The sequence below is a fragment of the Grus americana genome, chromosome 19 (genome assembly GCF_028858705.1).
Source record: "Grus americana isolate bGruAme1 chromosome 19, bGruAme1.mat, whole genome shotgun sequence".
In the NCBI taxonomy this organism is placed as follows: domain Eukaryota; kingdom Metazoa; phylum Chordata; class Aves; order Gruiformes; family Gruidae; genus Grus; species Grus americana.
In genome coordinates, this window is record NC_072870.1 from 7,484,134 (window position 1) to 7,506,666 (window position 22,533).

The 22,533-nt window shown below is 40.7% G+C and overlaps 1 protein-coding gene across 9 annotated transcripts in view; it reads right to left on the reverse strand.

Annotated features, from left to right (window-relative positions):
- CUX1 (cut like homeobox 1) overlaps positions 1-22,533 on the reverse strand; it is a 278,459-nt gene that overhangs the window by 138,395 nt on the left and 117,531 nt on the right. For 8 of the 9 annotated variants that reach the window (XM_054847175.1, XM_054847169.1, XM_054847168.1 and 5 more), the window contains exons 4-5: positions 14,914-14,992; positions 1,116-1,253 (exon numbers count right to left, since the gene is read on the reverse strand). In XM_054847175.1, coding sequence (XP_054703150.1) covers positions 1,116-1,253; positions 14,914-14,992 — 217 coding nt within the window. Of the gene's footprint in view, positions 1-1,115; positions 1,254-5,518; positions 5,652-14,913; positions 14,993-22,533 lie in introns of those variants that run through there. The other variant, XM_054847171.1, reaches the window with a different exon arrangement.

The following is a 22,533-nucleotide window of genomic DNA, read 5'->3' on the forward strand; positions in this document are numbered from 1 at the left end:
ACTCTTAACAGTGAACTGCAATTATTCTACATTTCCAGCAAAAATACTGTCGAGCTGAGAGCATTATGGCTCCCACATGACATCTTTTGCAGTCCAGCCTAAATCCTTGCATGCTGATACCTGTCCTCTCCATAGGTCACACCCTCTAGGTTAAAACAAAATATGTAACTGCAAATACGCTCCTTCTGCTGAAAATGAGATGGAATAGAAGCAACTCAGTTGCTAATGTAGCTTTCAAATGTTACCCATTTGGGTGCAACAGTTCCACAATATTAAAAAAAAAAATTAAAAAAAAATTCCCAAATGCCTAGAAATTTACCTTTCCACCACCCAGAACTGAATTATTAAACACGGAAATGAAAAGTCCCACGTAAAGGCAAGCAAGTGTACTACTGAGCAAATTTTGTTTCCTGGTGCAGGAAACTTTCTTCTGAATCACAGGAAAACTTGAACAGTCTTAAACACAACAGGCTTTAAATCTCTCTGAGATTTTCATGTATTTTGATGTACTCTGGTCTCATTAAAACTTATTTAAATAATTAAACAGTATTAGCTTGTATTTACATTGCTCTACGGATAGTCTCTAGAGTAACTATAAAGTATGTATGCAGAATGTACTCCAGTAACACACTTCGGATTTAGGTAAGGAAAAACAGAGTACAGAAAAAGTGCCGTTTTGTACAGATTTGTATGTGTGTATAAAATACAGGATTTTTGTGTGTGTCTGTAAAAGATACTGCTACACGCACCCACACATACATTCAGCTTGATGTCAGCAGTAGCACCGCCTCTCCTAAGACATCTATGTCTAACTTCAGTCAGGGGTGCAATTTTCAGGTAGCGCTGGAGGCTACAACCAACCACGCAGAATAACAGCTCCATTCTCTGACTTGGTGCTACAGAAGACGAAACTTTTAAAGAAATCCAAAGAGTCTACCCAAAGTCCTACCTACACACATAAATACAGAAGTGGCTATAATAGACGATTATACTTTCTTTACTGAATTTCAATGCTACTGCCAACCCTACCCATAAGAAATAAAACTGAATTTAATCCCAGTCTTCAAATTTCAGTATGCATTAAAAGCTGATAAATGAATACATTTGCAACCTACCCTGATTTTTCACCTCGGCGAATTCTTTATTGTATTCCTCTAGAGTCTCCCTAAGTTTCTGGTTCTCTGTTTCAATATCGTGCATACGTTGAACCTTCAGCTGAAGCTGCTGTCCTAAATCCAAGGCTGGAACCGGATCTGAAAAACAAACAGTAAAATAAAATGTACGATAACAGGAACACTCCCGCGACTCACACAGTTCAGAGCACAAGTGTCCTTTTTCCCCCCATTAATATCCATTTTAAGTGCCATTAAGGCCCTGCTTTGAGTTACTGTTCCTGTATGTTCCTCACCTCATATCCTGCAAACTTCAAAAAATAGAGATAGTTCATTGTATCTATGCCAGCCTTTAAATTGGGGGGTGCCACCTTCATCCTGCCGTTAACCCACAGGGCAGTGTCCCTGGGTGCAGACAGTCATGATACGAAGGCATGTGGGAGTCTGAAGTTTCAGATTTTTGTTTGCAAAAGGAGAATTTTTGGGTAAAAAGCAATCAAACTGCACAGCTCACTGACAGCTAGTGTCCCTCACATACCTCTGCTTCTGCGGGAGTGAATTCCTTCTGCACAGCGAGCTCAAAAAGGTTATTGGATCATGGAGATCCCAGCTATACTTTTTCTAATTGACAGGTCAATAATAACCAGAAATATTGCGTGGATGTAATTATTTCCATGAACTTTGGGTTTTGTGGCTCTTGTTCCGTCTTTTTCTTATACTACTAACTGAATAGAAATTAGGAATTATTTTGAACGTCCTCTCAGTATTAATTCTCTGATGTTTGTCCCTTCTGCTAAAGAGAGACCTTCATGCCCACCTGACGTGTGCACGCCTGAGATATTCTGGGACTTCTTCTCAGGCAGAATAGGAAAACGCTGGAGTCCAATGGACTTATAAAAGATTATTGAATACATTTCTGTTATGGGCGCCAGCATCTCTTGTGAAATGGCTGCAAAGATTTAGTCTCCTGTTGAGGAATGCTAAACACCAAACTCAGTGGATCAACAACAGTATATATTAGGGAGTTCACTTAATTTTCAACCACCACAGTCATTAATTTTTCAGACCACCCTCAGTCTCTGGAAACACATAATAAGTCTATTGTACCTCTGTTAACACATTAAGCATGAGCCTGTGTGTTTTTTCAATATGCCAGCGTTGTTTCATAGTTTATAAAAGAATAGTACTGGGTTATGTTGAGCTCAGAGACATTATAAGTAGCAGCCTGCTGCATTTTGTTACTTCGGTTCTTCAACAGCTTATGGCATTACCCTGTTCATAATACAAAATCTAGGTTGCTTGTCATCTGTTCTCTGTACATACATAGTTTATGACTACATAGCTTTTTCATTTATGCTTTTTAGGCCAAATACTTTTCGTTATTATTATCTGTATTAAAATATTTATAATAAATCAAACTTAAAATGTTATTGTGGCAGAGACAGGGGGGTACAGGTAAGGAATTAAATATAAAGTTTAAGTCACAGCAGTAGCACGAGTTAAAGGCCCTGCAATATTTATGTATGGTCTAATTAAGGTAGGGGCTGTCACAACATCACCCCTCTCCCATGGAGGTCTGCCGACCTTTATCTGGGATGACCGTTTTGTCACACTTCTGCAGCTCAGCATTTCTCCGAAAGAGCTAGCCCCGGACATTCATCTGCTGAACATAAAGAAAGGCTGGATTGTCTCAATCTAGCCGCGTCTTAAATCGTCACAGGAACCGCAAAAGATATCAGGCAGGGATCTTAAGCTTCAGCTATGATATTTCTATGGAATAGGGTTAAAATGCCACAATGGAAGAAACTGAACTTTACAAAATTGTGGGTGCATTTTCCCGCCTCGTTTTAACATGCCCATTGTAAAAAGCCAGGACACCCACAAGAGGTATTTTGCTCCAAATACACAGTGCTTTTTATATTTAAATCAGTAAAGAATTAAAAGACAAAAGTAACATGGGCATTATAAAGTGAATAATGACTAAACCTTTAGTCAAATTTGCAATCCCTGAGAAGCTTTATGTACAAAATGAAAATGCTTGCAATCTCATAATTATTCATCAGGACATGTATATTTAATTTAGCTCTATTAAAGGTTAATGTTCAAGAAGCAAAACAGTGACAGAACAAACAAAATGTAAAAACAGTCTCTGTGCATTACACTTCAAAATTTACTAGAGCCTATTTGAAGGACTAATGGTCTGCAGCCACTAAATACTGCTTAAGGACATGTTAAAAAACCCCATGGCTGAAGCACCTCTTAGACTTAATTTTTATAAACTGCATTAAAGAAAACTAACTACTGCATGACAATAAAATGACCAAGACGTTTTGGGCAGAGAGACAAGCACTTCAGTTCTCACGCCAAGCCCAAACATGCTCTTTCATCTCAAAAAAACCTAAAACCCCATGATTTCTCAAGTATTTATAAACACAAATTAATCTGAAACAAGTATAAACCTTGCAGCCAGAACGACTTTTTTCTTACCTGAGTGGATTTAAAAATAAATAAAAATACTCTTCTTTTCCCAACATATGCATGCATGAAAAAGCGTACCTTTTTATATTAACCAGGCTTACAAAGTATGTTTCATGTCATTTAACAGGAGGTCACTGAATTTTTAAACAAGCAATGGACCAAAACTTTCGATTCATTACACAAACAACAGGCATACACATTTCAAAAAAATCACGTGGCACTAGCTTATGGAGAGAGGCAAAGAAGGAAATGCCTTTTCTCTAATCTGTAAAAGAGAAAAATCATCTCGCTTAACACTTAAATGTGGAAAACTCATCACAAATTATTCTCTTGGTTTGAATCTTCTCTAGCTTGCAAAAGTTCAGAATCCCTGCTAGGCACAAGATAAATAAGAAATGAGAAAATTGGTAAAAGCAATCTGCTCATCCAAAACTTTAAGAACTGTTTAGCAGGATTATTGCCCAAGAGTAAACCGAGATGTCTATTTTTATACTAAATTTAGTAATTTTCTTCTATCGCTTCCTATTCTGTTCTACTTTCCTAATCCACTTGTTGCATACTACACCCACAAAGAAGCCCTTTGCATCACGTCTTTGTGCACAGCCCGGCATGTCTGGATCCAATCCTCAATGCAGCTTCCTCCACGTTACCATACGAGAAATATTAACGGCCATAATTTAAAACCAGTATCTGCAAAGCCTGTTCCTTCCCAATGAATCACCCTTTTGGTACCGTTTCACAAGCAGCTAGCTACTGGAGCACATCCCTGTGCTCACCGCTGTGACACACCACACCAGTTCCCTTGCAGACGAGCTTCTGTCCTCATCAAGGAGGTGGATGGACATGTCTCAGTGAACACAGTCATGAAAAAAAATTAACATTACAAATGTAATGTTATTTCTATTTTCACATCAAACAAGCTAGCGCAACACAGCCGCAATAACACCTCTCAGACTATTCTCCCACCACATGCATGCCCTGATGATAAATCTTTTTTGAATAGCAGCGCAAGAGAACCAAATTTTTTTTGCTGCTGTGTATGCGTGTAAACTACATATTTTATGAACAATTTTAAAAGGACGGCAAAGACAGATCTCACCAAAACAGCGCATTACGTGACTAGCTAGAGGCAGCACCTCACCACCTGCAACCCTACGCTGCTCAGACCAAACCCAACCTCAACCCGGGAGATAAAACAGGACTATCGATGACCAGCTGAATTTCCAAAGTGAGTTTCATTTAAAAAAATATCAAACCCACTCCTCCCTCATTCTGCGAGCTGGAAAAAGACACAGATCTTAATAATTCAATATAAGTGTTTACACAAAGAGCACTGTGGGTACCGTTGCCCTCCCCTGTCATTAGGCAGAAATGAATGCACCCCCTTGTGAGCACTGCTCGTGCAATGACATCACGCTCCCGCCTGCGTTACTTTTCGCCAGGGCACTCTAGGCTAATGTAATCATACGATTACATAATTAACCCAGCTGTCTCATTAAGAAAATCAACTGGAATTCAGGGCATAATTAGTCATACAGCAATTAGCATGCTGATGAGCAACTGATGAAAAGCTGTCTCGATATAGAGTATGCTGGGACCACCCTCGTTATTTAAGAAGAGGGGGGAAAAAGCCCACCTCGGCTCAAGGAAAATCAGCTCGGTCTGGAAAGTTAATGTTTAAAAGCCCTTGGCCCTGGCTGGTCTTGCTGTGAGAGGCGAAAAGCCGCCTCCCCTGAACAGATCTGCTTCCTTCACCTTGCCATTTGAACCTGTTAGCTACCACAGGGAGACTGATGGAGGGATGGGCTGCGGGAGGAAAATTTGCCAAACGAAGTGGAAAAACTATGTCATTGTTTATATGTACAATTTACAGAGCACCGTGGCCAATTACCCCCCCCCTCCATATACATATATACATACACACGTACACATGCGCGTAGGAATTGTGAAGGACAAGGCTGCTCAGCGGGAAGTTTCTCTCAGGAAGGCGCTCTGCTGCAGCCCCCACCCGGCAGGTCCCGGGGCCCGGCCAGGCCGCGGCCAGACGGGCGCTGCTCGGGTACCGGCTGCCCGGCGGGGGCGGCGGGGGCGGCGGGGCAGCCCGGACCCCGCGGCGGCGGGGGGAAGAGAGCGGCAATGCGCGGCCTGGATCGCGCGGGGCGGATCGGGAGGCAGCCCCGCACCCGCGGCCGGCAAGGCTGTCCCGGGAGGATGCTCTCCCGTTTCAAAGCCATCCCAACCGGAGCGTTTCCAGGCACGCTGCGACGCTTGGAAATGTGTCAGGTGCCGCAAAGGGCGACGGGCGGGCGGCTCTTCCTCGCCCGGGACCAGCGGGGCTCGCTCCTCTGCTTAATTGCAAAATGGTTTTATCTGGTATCTTAAAATGGAGCTCCTGAAGAGACTTTTCCAAAACAAAGGACTTTTCCTAAATTCCCTCCTCCCTCTTCGTTACAGGCCTGTAACACTGGAAACGTTCGGAAAGCGAGTTATGAAACAGTGCCAGAACTACAGGGGCAATTAATATTTTATCACTAGAAATGTGTTTCCTAAGGTTTGAATCTAAAAATAATTCATCGAAGGCAATGCGTTTCTTTCCACAAGACTGTATTTCTGTTGCCTAAACCACGCTGTAAGCAAAGCTTTCTTAGCGATCGCTCGCAAGAAACGCCCACGCAAAATGATAAGGGAGGGTAAAAAAAAAAAAATAATCCTCAACGCAACTTTATTAACGTAATATAACTTTTTAAAAAAAAACCCAGAAGTTCAGCTCTTCCATGTCACGGGTCTTTCATCGCAAAGTAAAAGAAATGTTTGACTTTCTAAATGCATTGGTGCTCAGCCCTACCGCTGCTCTTTGCAATGAATGTTTCTCTTGGAGAACGGGCTCTGGTTTACAGGCAGGAAGAGCAGGAAGAAGCTCTATTAGCTTGTGATGCAGTAAGTGCTTTCTTGGGAGGCTGCGTATCTGAAAATAACCTGAAAATGTGTTTTAGAAAAAATAATAATTACATTGTAGCTTTTGAATATTCAAACACCTCACAGCGTACTTAATTAATTCATTAATTATTCCCCAGAAATTTCAGGGGTAAATTGAAATAGCCTAGAGAGACTGAGACAAAGATTTCATGGAATAAATCACAGCTTTCCTCCTTTTCCCCCATGACTCTGGTAGCCCAGGGACAGAAGAGTTATAGCCGTAATTCTGTTTGAAACAAAGCTCATCATCTCTCCAACTCCTCACTTCATAAAAAACATGAAAAGGTTCTTCCTTCAATCCAGAAATATACATATTTTCTTAATCCCCCATCCCACAGGACTGGGATCTCTCTCTTCCTTTTATTTTTTCCCCCTTTTTACAGTGTTCTCACCCTCCTGCCGTCAGAGCATTTTGTAAGGGCTGTTCCAGGGAATTCAAAATGCCCACAAGAGGGTGAGGGACTCTCATTTTCCTTACCAGCAAAAAAGCAGAATCCCAAGTTCTGCTGACCCCTGAAAGCAGTAAAGCAGCAAAGCAATCCTGATGCGACCCGTCCATACGGGGCCAGGGGGAAGTCGCAGCAAACCGGCGCCTTTCCTCCCCATTAATCACGACAAAAGTTCTCCGTGGCAGCACTCTCCAATGCTTGCAGGGTTAAGTGAAAGGATGTGAGATGGTATATGGCCAATTTGACCGCAATCATATAGATCCCTTTGCCAGAATGTGGTTCTCAGATCTTGTGGGCTATTATTTAAAAACATCTTTTATTTATCTACCAATTCTAGAATGGCTACTGCCGGAAAGATGCTCTGGCCCTGCCCCAGATTATGAGATGCATCTCTACCTCAGTATCCAAAAACAGTCACAGAAGGCAGAGTAAATGACTGACTCCTTAATGAATTGCATTGCAGTTCCTTGTATTTTCAAAGGATTTACCAAAATAAATCTTCAGAAAAGCTTTTAATATTAAAAGTGGGGTATGCATAATAGGTGATACAATATTTTATAGCACTATAATATGCCGGCTGAGAAAGGACCTAATGAGTTACCAGAAAAGCCACTATAAGTGAAAATGTTCCAGTTTGATCGTTAATATTCTAGTAATGGCTGAAGACATTGGAATTTACTGCTTGTACACTGCGCTCAGTGCGAAGCAAAGGACAGTTACAGAAAATCACTCGTACTCTAAGTTTCATTTCTCCTACTCTGAGATTATAAAAAGAAAAAAAACCCCTTCCACTACATTTGAAAGCATTTCTGCCACAATCATTCCTTCTTTCTCCTAAAAGCTTCTGCACAGACTTAGCACTAAACCCTCCAAAAGCTGGGGTTTATTCTAATTCCAGTTCACATTCCTGCAACCCAGAAAGTCCGATATTCCCCATCACAGCCACAGTCTGCCTCTTTTGCTCCGAAAATGCAGCGCTGCTCCAGTCACCGGGGTTAGGGCTGCTCTAACTCCACTCCCTGAAGCAACAGCTTTCAAAGGGTGCTGCAGTTATCACCTCCAGGTGAACACAACCAGTGCCCGCAGGGATATCTTCTCTCTTATACCGCACATTCTTCCTGCTTCTATTCATTGCATCCTTCCCCTTATCTGCACCTCCCCTCTTCCTTCCGTGCCTCCAGCCTACCAAGTAAAATAGGGCTTGACAACCACACAATAAATTTTTTAAAGTGTATGCTTTAGGGATATTTCTTCCCTCGAATATTTACTCCAGCTTTTACAAAGGAATTTATCCAATTACTAATGCAACGAGAAAAATGAAAGAAAAAAAGTATGTGATCAGACAAGCCCAATTTCAAGCCACATATTCAGGTAACAGCTATTTTTAGTTATTTTGACATCAGTTTCAAAACATAAGGATAAAGTGAATGAATACTAAAGACAAGAATTGGCCGGGACTTTGCACTTCATCTGAAAATCACTATGTGATGCTAACAGTCTGCCCTACCAGTGTGCATTCATCCAGTACAGATCCAAAATTGTATTTTATGCTCCATCTCTGAATTCAAACCCCAGAGGGAAGGAGGATGAAGTGATTATGAGCTACTTCTACATTCCTCAGCGCTGGACTACCCGAAGGCGGGAGCAGCATCCCAGGCGATTCCGACCGTTCCGGAAAATACAACGGTAGCAGCTGCTGACCCTACCAAAATGCTGCTCTGAATCTGCCGTCTGCAACCTGGACTTTAAACTGGCCCTCTCACCCCACCTCGGGTGTTTCTTTGTGCAAAGGTTTGCAGATCAGTTTGGGGAAAATCATCGATGCCTACGGTCCTTCATTTTTTACTGTACAGACTTCTCTTCCAGACCCAGCTTCGAGAACTGGGACATTTTTCATATGTTTATGCAATTCCAATTTTTTACCTGGTTTAAACATGCCGGTGAAGCATCGAGGATTTTGTCTTCAGATGGGATACGGTCACAAATCACTACCTGCAGCCACAGGGCTTTACAGTTTTTCACTCTTTCAAATATTAGCTATGCTCAAGTTTCTGCTTAATTTTATCAGATTTTCGAGTGCATTTAGAAAGATACCCTACTGCTCTCGTTGAGGGGGTGTCTGCACTACTTCTGTTGTCCGTGAGCAAGTTCATTTTGCTTCCTTTCCTCCTAAGACTACTCACTGTAATACTCTTTTTTTCCTTCTAAGGTTGAGAAAAGGCACATGCTATGAATATTCATTTCCCTTATCAAGTTAGGGTCAGCAAAAATATAAACCTTTTCATTTTATGCGTCAACCTTCAATTTTATTCAAATATATTTTATTTGGAAAGGTGCAACCATTTTGACACATATTTTTAACAAACCAGGAACTGCTTAAAATTTTTCACACTCTCTGTAACGATACCAAATGCTTCTCAAAAACTGGCTGATACACCAAAAACTCAGGGTATACTATAACCCGATCTTACTTTCAGACAGAGTTTTGCCAAACAATTAACGATCAGCCCAATGAAGAGTGCTCTGTTAACTTTTTCAAACTACGGTTTTAGTATTCTGGTTCGGGCTATGCTTAACGCGGTCAGTTGGAATGAACTTCTTTTCTGTCGCCTCTAAATTTACATTCAACCAGCTCTTCTCTACAGGCACAAAAAGCAGGGTGTGCTTATGTTGCGATTGCATCATGGAACTTCTGGGTCATCTGGGTATGTAAAAGTCTATACAGACTTTTCTGCTATCGGGGCTGGCATTAACCTTTATGCCTTCTGCTTAACATTATGCTTTACAAAAAAATCCAAACACGTCACATAACCTATATAAATACAACAACTCCATACACATTTATCACCTCCAACATAAGCAGCAGATAATTTTTCTGGAGGAAAAAAAAGAAAATCAAATCTGGTTTTCTCTCGTATCACCTTTCACCTCAGAACATTGATCAAATACACTTTAAATGGAAGTCTTCTCTTAGCCCAAGCAGCAATACGAGTCTGCAGAGTCTTGCTAAATTGTAAATAATCACAAGCAAATGGAGCAATAGCAGCAAGCACTTCATCTGACACTGCTGTTAGCATGGGCTCCATGGTGAAAGAACGAAGCTCTCTTCATGCGTGAGAAACAAATTTTCATTTCTGCCTTTAGAAGTAATTCCCTAACACTTAAGTTTGTGTTTTACTGATTACTTATTTTAAAAGAAGTTTGTGTTTCCTCGGCGAAATCATCCCTTGGAAAAAGAAGCCCTGTGCAGGGCAGTTTGAATTTGCAAAGCTGAACTGTGATTATACGTAAACAAAAATACTACATGTATTGATGGGTGTGTGGAAAACTCCCTTGGAACCAGCCTGCTCCTTTAAAGCCCTTAGTAAGATACAGCCCCCATGGCACGCCATGCAATTTATGACGGTAAGGAGTCAGCGAAATACAAAATTTCCACTTCAACCATCTTTCACTGTTACTGCTTTTAATTGTTTTGACAAGGCACATTCAAAAAAAAAATTCTTGGTTTTACCCTCTCTGTTATTTTATACTTTCCTTAGATAGTGGGTCCTCTGAGTTAAAAACCACATCATACACATTATATAGCACCAAACTTACGGCAAATCTGATCACAACAGAAGAGTGTCCAATAAAAACACACACACACATCCCTTTTTACACTGTAGGAGTCATTTAGTTTCTTGGTGAGAAAACTCCCATTAAGCAGAAACGACTACCATTTATGGCGCAACCCTAGAAGGCTGCAGAGTCCCCACCAAACTGCGAGCGAGTATTTCGCATTAACCCACCCCGATTCTCAACCGCGGATACGCTGAAAAAGCGCACCACTTTTTCCTATTACATTTGTACAGGTTCTCACTGAGATGCAATACTGTGCCTCGAGCGAAAGGCAGCACGGCGGAGCGAGAGGGTCAGGACTATGTTTGAGCGAAGCGGAGCGCGGGAGGGGAGGCAGCGGTGCCTGCGGAGGAGCAGCGGCGAGTGCAGGATGCCCAAGCACAGCCGGGGCTGGCGCTGCTGCACGCACAGCCCGGGCACCCGAATTTTTCCCTGGAGTAAAGGGAGAAGTGGGAAGGAGACAAACTTTCAGGTACTGCGCTTTGGTGGTAAACTCTTAGCAGTACTGCAAAAGATATACAATCAGCTTCTGTAGGAAAACAGCCACTCGGTTTAATTGTTGCCACATCAAGATAGCAGATTTTCTGTTTAAAGGCAGAATTATTTCTTCTTTGACTATGCAGGAGCTGTGCTTAACAGCAGCAATGCTGACAACTGAGCAAATCCAACTGTGGCATTGTGCAGTAATTTCACAGCAATAAAGACACAGCATAAAGTGAAACTCTATTTAGCCAGTTTATCTAGATACTGTCATCTGGCATTCACTCTCGGTCTCCACATTTTAACTTTTACTTGAAAATTACAGTGAAGTTTTGTTTAAAAGAAAATTATGTCGTGAACGCTGTTCCTTTTTAAAAGAAAAATATTTAATTTTTATTATTTTTAATGCTTAATATTTTTTCTTTTAAAGGTTTAGAAAAACAGTATTATGAATATACTGTTTCTGCAAGGCAACCCCGCTCCTCCAAACACTTGAACAACAGGGCTCCAATTTCACTTGAAGTGTTTGCAAGATTAAGACCCTAAAAGCCAAGGGTGCTAACATAATACACTTATTTTATAAAACTAGAGAGAAAGAAATCTTGTACAGATGGAAGAAAGCTTCCTCAAAATACAGACCCAACCTCCCTTTACTTCAAAACAAATAGATTCACATTCTTTTTAAAGGTAAGTTGTGACAACCTTGTTGATTAGTGCAATTCATGTGGCAGCGTTCACTTTTCTCTAGCTCTCTACTGCATACTGAAAATAAGGCAATTAAAGGAGAAAATTAATTCCATTAATTAAAAATGTTCAGTCTCAAGCAAGACAGAATGATCTGAGTCAGAATTATAGCTGTATAAATGTACATAAACCAAAATGTTTTCCTTGACATGTACTTTCCTTTAGGAAGGATAAATTTTGCAGCACAAACCAATGATAATGCCATTTTAACAGTATCATAAAGCTGGAGAGAGATATGTAAAGGTCTGTTTTATCTTTTAAAGAGAAAACCCCTGATGTATATAGGAAAATTTACAAGTAAAATACCACCCTTCCCACAAATTCCTTACTGGTGAGCCTGAGTGAAAACTCTGGTCAAGTCAGGAAAGAAAATCATTAAACTTTCCTGAATCCATAAAGCACCGTAGCTGGAGTTTCAATACAGATCATTTTATAGTAAAATTAAAATAGAAGCCCTTTTTAATTATATAAAGTGTGCACATTATTACTGAGGAGAGGAATACATGCGTTCCTCAAGAACCATAAAATTGGCTGCTGGGAATTAGACCTCAGCTGCAATTATTATAAGGTCCTATAAAGGATATTGAAAGTCTGATAAAATTGCACCCTTGTCATGTAACAGTGATGCTTAATGCTAAATAACCACTCTGCAGCATTCCAGCCATAGCTTTCTCAAAACATCATAGCTCCCTTCTCACACCGAAAAGAAAACATAGCAGGATTTTGAAGCTAAAAGTATACCTAAATATTTGAAATACCAAGTGGACAGGTCGAAAGATATGTAAAGCCACATAGAGGCAAAACAACACGTGATAAATGAATACTGATGATCTTTCATAAAGGAAAGCCCTCTATGGATACATACCCAACATAAAAGATTACATATGATGAGAAGTAAATAAAAAACCCCAATACAATGAAGCACACGCCTAACTCACCCCTACCACATCCTGACAGATACCAGTGCCATACATTCCTAATGGCTGTTTTCCTTCTCTTTGCAGTATTTGTTATGCCTGCATACAGCTACGGGAGACTGGCTGGACTTCTTTAGAACCTGGAATTTGCTTTTAGCAATGTCAGTACGCTCCTCGTGTGCCTCTCAGGCCTGCAGATAGAGCATGGGACTAAACCCGTTAGATATTTCTAATCCTACAGGCTCTATTGCACTCACAATGTAGCCAGGATGAAATTTTCACATGTAGTAGGAATATCAAAGAAATATTTCTTTGACATGTAACATAAGGCATGCACCAGGGAAGGGTGGACGAGAGAGACTGTGGAGCGTGGAAGAAGAGGTGTAATTTTTTTCTCTTGCAAATGAAGGTAAGGAGAAAATTCTTTCTCCTACAAAGTCTCTCACCACTTACATCCTACAGCATGCGTGGGGTATATATGTCCTACCTTCTCCATAAGGCTTCGGTCTGACTTTGCTGTTCCAATCCCAGCATCTGTGACGATGCCAGGCTTCAAAAAAAAAAAAAAAAAAGCCTCTGCACGAGACCATGAAAAAGATCCCACACAGCTCTTGTTTGACACAACTACTCAGTCATGAAAAAACCCAGACCATTAGAAATCAAACCTCCTTGCCTCCCAAATAATGGCAGGAAACAAGTACCCTGGGCTGTGTTAGGATGGAGATGGAGGGGCTGCAGCTTCTCTCCTGAGCACCGAGCGGGGGCCTTGCAGGCTGCAGGTATGCTGGGTACGTTTTCATGGAGCGTTTTCCTTTGCAAACCAGAGCTGTGAGAGCTTGTCCCATGCCCGCACTGCTCCTGCCCGTGCCCTGTAAGCAATGGTCCAGAGCCTCTCCCGAGTTATCCACCTCTTCCCACGGCACAGGCAGTCACCCAAAGGAAGCTGTTCGCCTATGGAAGGTTACTGTGAGCAGCAAACAAGTAAATGAAAACTCACAGATCATAGCTGATTAACCTAAACCCCAACATTTCTGAGGCAACTGTGGTCTAGGATGAGCGTGGTAAGCACCTGCGTCTCTCTACACTTAACACAGCAGGAACTGGCCACTGGGCCCTACTCAACTACAAATGTGAAAGCATTTTTAAAAAAAAAAATATATATATATATCTATGTTAGCTCGGAGTGAGCATCTGAAAAAGACTGACCTTTTAACCAGTTAAACTGTAAACAAAACATTAAAAAATTAATTTTTATTTGAAGGATGCATGAAATGTGCTCCTTAAAAGGTAAAGCAAGTAAAGACTAGGGTGCACTTTGCAACGAAGCCTTAAAAGCCCTTAGAAGTATTAATTATACCTCAAAAGCTTTCTTGAGGCAAGTATCTTCAATATAATATATATATAGAGACAGATAGATATATAATAACATTTTATAAAAGTATAAAATCATACACACACAGAGTCATATGCCAACAGCTCAGGCCAAGATTTCGAAGTGCAGACTGGCACTCCTAACTCCTCATCATCTTTGGGTACAGTTGCAAAAAAGAAACATCTGTTCAGACAATATTTATCTAACGTTGGGGAAAACAAAAAAAATCAACTCCCAAAATGTAAAAAGAAATGAACTGGAAACTTGCGATGCCAAACATAAAGGAAAGTAGAAAACACATACATTAAAGGCCTTTGAATAAAATTTATGATCAAACTTAGACTGAACAGAACTGAAATTTGGTAGTGATTTACTTTTCAGTAAGGTTTTTTTTTATTTGGAAGGTATGAATCGTCTCTGTCCTTCAAAAGTGCAAATATTGCTGCTTCCTGATGAAGCTTCAAGATGTATCTTTTTTTTTTTTAAATGTCTGAACCCTCTAATAAATTACTGAGAATCACACAATATTGTAATAATATAAAATGATTCATACAAACATTAAAATGTAAATGCAATGAACAGTTTAGGAGAAGTCATGAAATGTGTCTCAGTTATAGCTTGTTCCATTAGAAACAATACTGGAGCGTATCAGTTTCAGAATCAAACCATTGCTCATATTTAGCTTATCAAAGGTAGAAAAAATGCCCGGTAGCACTCACACTAACATAAACCATCAGTTTTTCAGAATAAGGAAATAATTTGCTTACCTGGAACATCAATTAATCTCTTATAAACATTCAAGAAGGCTGCCTCTGCTTCTTTGCTTCTTTTACCCAATGCGTCAATCTAAAAGGGGTGATGAGAAAAGGCAGCTTTTAGACTTTTTCCAATACAACTCTTACACTCAGAGCTATAACAATAAATGAATATATTTCATATAAAACTCGTTAATACATAAAAAGGGAACTCAAGTCTCCTGTGTACAGCCGTGTAAGAATTCTTCTGATACGTTCATACTGAATATAATTTCAAATCCTGTTTCAGCACAATAGCAAGCATCAATATTTTTATGAACACTACTGTCTATTGTGATTCTTTACTTTAAATCTTTATAAAAAGCATGGTATTTGCCAGACAGGTTCTCTCCTCAACAACTGTTTTCTTTTACCACTTATTAAGATCTAACACAACAAACGGGAACCACGTGCACTTCTGATGTCATGCTCTGCCTTTATTGTGGCAAATATATCTTTCTATTATTTTCGCTAAGCCTATAAGAGGATGAAAAGATGTACTTGTCAGGTACCCTGTGATACTTAACACTAAACTGTGAATCTTCTACATGCAAGTAAGTTTTCTAATAAAGCTGAGCCTAGACTGTCTTGCACCCACGAGCTCAAGCCAGGCTCCGCCGACTAGCTTCTCTTCGTATTTTGTAATACACACAGAACTAATCTAAGAAGCTGTCTGCCCAGGAGAGGGAAAATACTACTTCACGCAACCTCTTATGTTCCTCTAAATCTGTATTTTTGTCTAAATCTTCATTTTACAAGGAAAGGCAGCTCTGAGAATAAAATACTTACTCCACAGCAACCTTTACTGGTAAACATGTTTTTTCCTAATGTGCTAGAAAACAGAAGATTTGCAATTACTAAATATTAACAAGACCCAACCAAACCGACCCAAGACCAGGTCCACTGAATTACTACTCCAAAGCAGAAAGAGCCAGAAAGGGAAACAGGAAAGCCTGACACAGTTCTGCAGCAGCTTACCCAAATCAGGAAACTAAAAGTATGGAGATTATCGTTCCCATATTTTAATAAAAAGCAAGGAAGGATCTGAAGAACTACAGATACAAAGGCCTGATATCAATTCTTCTGTGTATTTAAAAAGCAGTTAATATTATGAAACCATTTAAAGGTGTGTACGTCAACATGTACTAAAAAAGGAAGGTCCTGTCTGAAAAACGTCCTTGAATTCTTTCACTACATTATTGATTTGGTAGATAAGGCAGAAACAATAGACAGAGTTTACTGTATCTGTATTTCAGGAAAGTATCTGATATTTTATTAGACGGGAGGGAGATTTGCAGAATTAGAAAGCGTGCTACAAACCGGCCGGGCTGCGGTGGTTTGCAGAGAGCTCTGGCGCAGGAAGCGGAGGGTGCCAGGGAAAGGAAGCGGCGCAGGGAGGAGGACAGATAAGCAGGAGAGTGCTGCGGGGTCAGATTTGGTGCCACTTCTGTTTACTTTGTATGAAAAGGACTTTAGGAAGGGAAGGATTTGGGGGTTTGTTTTTTTTTGGGGGGGGAGCGAAGCCTACAATATAGATGATTAAAATAATGGAGGGAGTCAGACGCAAAGTGCAGAGGAGCAGAGTGCAGAACACCACGTGACGGGTATAGATTAGTCTTATGGCTGATAAGTGACTTGTAAAGATCGTTACGGAGAGGATTAAGGCCAGAAAACCAAAGGACAAGGACAAACGTAGAAATTACACAGAAGCACAATGCACAACGTATAATGCAAGAAAAGACTCGAGGGGAAGGGTCAAGGAGGAAAATAAGGACGCCGAAAGGATCTGCACAGCGTTTGGCAGCAGCAATGAAATCTTGAGAGATATGGCGAGAGGTTGTCAAGAGACAAGTTACTGTAACACAAAGCTGTATTTAGAGAAACAAACCAAATTCCTATTTTGCTTACATCCCCCTAAAACCTGGATTAATTTATGTAGCTTGGTGGAGGTGTAGCGTAATGGAAACCTGACCTATTTGCAACTTATTCTTATAAATTAAAAAAAAAAAAAAAAAAAAGGTATTGGAAAAATGATAAACAAGCAGCAGAAGCCAAAATGATGGAGGATATGGAGAGCAGATATAAATTCTCAAGAAATGCTGTCCATACTTGTCTTTGAGACTTTACTAAGAAAGGCTATGGAAAGGCACTGGAATCTCACAGGGCATGTGACGTGCGGGAGAGTGAGGGATTGATGGTTGTGAATAACCCATTTATTAATTTGAATTCAAGCAATCACAGATGGACCGATGCTCATTAGGGAATGAGAACATAAGTAATTTGGTTAGAACATTTTCACACAAAGAGTATTTGAAATTAGAATATGGAACAAACTGCCACAGGCACAGAGGCACCGGGTACTGTAAATCAACGCTTGGGAGTATCAGACACCGTTTGTGAACGGGCGAGAAAGGAGGGGGCAGCCATCAGAAAGACTTTTGCAGTTGAGATATTTCATGGGTACATAAAGACAGACTTTGAAGGCCAAAGCACACCATATGTTAGACTTCTGGACTTTAACGTTCCCACATACAATTTTCTCTCGCTGCTGCTCAGCACAGTACAGCCAAATTTAAATTACTATTATTAAATACAATTAGCATTACAGAAATGTTTCTGTACTGTATTTTGAAAAATTCATTTGCCCCTTTTACAAAAACCAAAGCATTTTAAATGCTTCCATTTCTGTGAAATAACAGGATGGATTTGTTTTCCTATTACAGTTTTTTCACATTTTAATAAAGGACATTTGTACTTATATTCTCCCTAAGTATTACAAAAAGTATGGTTTATTCACTCCTCACCAGTCATACAGTGATTGAAATATAAAACATAATTGAAACAACATCTTCCAAGGGGATCAGAGAGTTTCTGATGGAAGCAGTTTGTAAATCACAAAAAGTTTCACACCTTCCCCCTCCCCAAATTCAGAACCAGAATTCCAAACAATCGCACCAGGCAGAAAGATTTTTTTTAAGTTTTAGTTGTTAAAAAATCAATCAATCTGTCCAGTTTAAAGTTCTACTAAAAATGAGCACCACGACTATTTTATATCTTAAAATAAAATATAGAAAAAGCACCATGACAACTTTAACTGGAATGAAAAAAATAATTAAGTATGCCAGCTTCCAGCTGAATAAGGAAACATGGGATGAAAAAGACATCAAAAATAGCAAAATATAAATGAAGTCCAGAAACAGAGGAAACAGAGCACCGAAATGACATGAAAGTAAGCATTTGGAAGTTCACTGAAAATTTTTCAAATCAAAGTAAAATTGGTTTGGGAGCCAACAAGGATGAGCTGCAATCAGCTCATGTTAAACCGGTTGAACTACATTATAAAACTCTTGCTGAACATTTTTATTTGACTCTTAAAACTTCAGAGACCCTGAAAGTAGTCAACTTATAATTACACTAGCATAGTCTTGACATGAGTTTAGCTCCAAATCTTAATTTATCTAAAGCAGGCCCCATTATGTCTTCTCTGACTAGAAAGAAACAACAGTGACCTCTGTATTCCCCACCACCCCCATAAACATATGTTCACTTTTAAGTTTTGGCATACTATTTGTCTTGATAATACCACTGGCGCTATACTGAGATAACAGAAATGAGACACTAGGAATCCTCCCTCAGCACACTTTCATCTTTAAAATATCATATGGATATGCTATTGGAGCTATATGGAGGGAGATGCAGCAAGACACCGGTGTGAGAGCAATCCTTCCTTTACCCACCTCGTTTTTCCAGGTCAAATGCTCTCATGAGCTGTTGCCCAGGGTACCAAGTCCATCCCTTCCCTTCCATAATAATCTCTCTCCAACTTGCCCGTGAAGACCTCTGTGGTCCACTCCCATTCTCCACTGCCAGACTGCCAGCTGGTTGCCCGATACTGCTGCCATGCTACTCCAGTAGCACGGACAGCCTGTTTTAGGAATGCTTTGGTCACCATCTAATAGCTACTACACCTGGCTAAAATCAAAACATCGTCAATGAAATCAGTGGTTTTATCTCCACATTTAGGTAAGCACCATAAATCTGTCCATCTATGTCAGGGAAGATGCTGAATGTAGTTTTATCTGAACATTGACTCTTTCCTTTTCAGCATGTCCAGTCAAGTTCAAAACCATAAAATTCAAGTCTGTGGCTTTATTTTGGAATCTGTCACTCTTTATGCACTAAGAAATTTCAACCTTAATTAAAGTCTGATGTCTAATTGCCCCACAAATCACCTGGATTCTGTCTTTAGGTTTGCAGAAGTGGGATGCTCCTCTGTGCTGTACTATATGCAGTATGGTCTCATCTGCTGCAGACACAAGACTGCACAATTGTATTTCTGAATTTAAAGATGAAACAAGAAGATAAAGCTCTTTGCAAGGAAGCTGGGATTGCCAGATGCCACCGCATTCTGCATCAACACTTAAATTCTCTGAACTTACAGATAGCAGCACATTACCACATTTGCAGACCACGAGACCGGCACACGGCCACGATGTGTTGCTCCTGACAGGTCGACTCAGATCTTTCAACACTGCTGGGTTTTTCTTTTGGTTTTAGACCACTCGGCATCCCAAAGACAACTCCTTAGTGAAGGGATCACATTGCTTTTTGTGTCTGTATGGCATTACCAAAGTATTGGTGATTTACTTGCAGTACAATTAACTGCATATCGAGTGTCTCAAACACAACTATTCTAAGTATGAATTTTGTAGTCCAGACTCTTCTACTTATCCTCATTGTTCTTCAGTCGCAATTCTCACTCTTGTTAGCCACCTTAACATGAAAGATATGTCTTTTACTGTCCTGCACCCAAATCTGGAACTAACTTATCAAATAAAAATAAATGACTTAAACCAGAAGTTATTTTTCTGTTCTGATTTTTAATAAATAGATGCCTTAAGGAGACACCCACCCCCCTTCATTCGCACCGCTCCCTTACACATCTTTTGTCATACTGGTTTGCATCACAAAGTTTTTCCATTTGTCTTCAATTACTTCCAGCTACCGAAATGCCATTAAGAATTGTAAGAAACATATTAAACAAAGGGAAAAGCATGATAACAACTCATTAAGGCACCATTATTTTAAGCCGCACTATATTCTTGAATAGCTGCCCTGGAATCAAACGGCGGTTATAGCAAGCATTATTAATGCTATGTAATGGCATCGGTCTTTCTTTGAAGCCATTACAACAGAGCTTAGCTGCTCTTTCATATAAAACAGTCGCCAAGGTGGTGCACCGCAACAGCTCTACAACACACTCTGTGCATGTGCATTAGGAAGCACACAAGGTATGTGCACACCTGGCTTGATTTCCCTTTCTTTATACCAACAGTTATCTATATTAATAAATTAATTAATAAAATTTACCAATACGATTTTACAAATTAACAAAAATATGTAGTTCATTGGCCCAGTTAATTTTTTTTCAGCTGACACAAGAAAAAGTAAAAATACTACTTTTTCTGTTTCCTGCAATTAAAATATTTTTGAAGCAAAATTAAAAAAAAATTATTCCTGTGCAGCTGCTTAAAGCATATGGTGTATATTTTAGCTGTGCTATAAATTCTTTAACAAAAATAAGGACTTCACAGAGTGGATACAATAGCAATCTGTTTAACGAAGCTGCCTGGGTGCAGTGCATAGGTATGCTACCAGGACAGAGCTTGGGAGGAGCCTGCCTGCCTCACCAACTTGTTGGTTTAACCTCAAGTTAAGAAGAGAGCTTTAAGAAGGACTCACATCCTTCAAGTTCCCAATTCTGCTTCCCTCCACTGTGAAACAGCTGCAACCTTGAACCCTTGAAACCTTCTCTTCCTTTCATGCCCAGATAAATCCTGATTTTCCCAGACACACAATGCTGCCATCCCCTGAGGAAAGCTCAGCTCCCTCGTTCTCACAGGACAGCTTCTTGTTGCTTTTCCAATCTTTGATCTTCCTTCCCAGTAAAACAGCCCAGCCCAACATGTGCCTCAAGATATTGACAGCAGAACCACAGCTTTGTTTAAGTAGCTTTTACTACTTGCCACCCTGCCTTCAGATCATTGCGACAGTGGGTCTGCTATCATTGCTGAACCTCTCCTGGATCCTCTGATAACCCGTGTGTCTCCCTCCTCACACCTCTGCGTTTCTGAGCAGCGTTTCTCAGTCCCTGCTCTCACTCTACTCCTAATCCCCACGTCGGGCAGGCACCAAATGGAGCAGCCCTGCTCCCTCCTCCTGCCTCAGGCCACGGGCTCCCCCTTCTCTTGCATCAGACCTAGCGATCGCACTGTTGCAGCATGATTCAGCTCACTGACTCGATGAAAAACTAAGCATCGAAGGAGACGAAGAATTTATTTTCCATCATGCCGGCAAACTGAAGTGACTCATCTTCTGCATTTGCGAGCCTCAGCAGGAGGGAGAAGGTGGGCACCCAGGGCTGGGGCAAGGACACTTGCCAGCATCAGTCCTGCACTGGCATGGCTTGGGTATGGCATGACACCAGAGCGACAAAACATGGATGGCAAAAGAGGGTCAAAGTGCCAAATGTCATGAAAATTCCCTTCTGTAACTGTTCTATCAATCAGTCTTTAAGTGTGTTTTTATATATATGTTTATTAGTTCACATTACACACTGTAATGTAATGAGGTAGTAGAATTTTACTGGAGACTTTGGTATTGTTCATGCTTAAGTAAAACAAACTAAAAGAACAGCCTGGCCCTGGAAATAAGGACTTTGCTTCTTGGAAGCTTAGAGCTGTCCCTGGACAGCCAAGATAACGCCAGCTTCCCAGCCCCTCTAACGCATTACTGAAGCCCTCCCAGTGTTTCCTGGTGTCATAGATAAGTAACTAGCAAGACTGACTCCAGGGACATCTGGACCAATTGACAAACAGCAAGAATGCTGCAGAAATACAGTTGATTTGCGAAGTTTTACTCTGATTAGTAATCAGTAATGTGGGTGCTAGTGATTAGTGAAATCGTGTTATACCTGAACGTTTGAAAGGGTCTAAGAACCCTGTGTGAAACCATATTTGGGGTGCCTCAATTTGGCTGGGGCACCTCATGTGGATGAATAATTACGTTTGTAATTCTATACTTTGCATCCTAGCCTCTCTCCTCGGTCGGCACGGGCCAGTCACGAATTTTCATAACACAAGAAAGGTAAAACACATGGCAGGAAGTAAGAGAAAGACGAGCTCCAAACAGGGGATCTGTACTTCCACAAAAATTGAAAGAACATCTGTCTAGGGAATAGATCAGCAAATTATTTGCTATGCCACTAACCAGGGAGATGTCGGAACTTGCCACTTTTGATCGTTGGGGTTCTGCAAGAGCACAGGGCAGGATGGAGAACATCTCCTGCCATGGCCAGCCCAGCCACGCTGGTGTGGCAAAGTGGGGCAGGGGAAGAAGGAGAGAAAGTGGTGCTCCTGCCCGGGCAGAGCAGCCTCTGCTATTCGACATCACCTCCAGCTTCCCAGCAGAAGAAGGAGCTACGCGGTGATGTGAGTGGGTGCTGTCACCTGCCCGTCAGCCTCTCCTCCCGCCTCTGTGAACAGTGACCTAGAACCCGCAATCGCTTTTCTCCCTTATGGATGATCCAAACTT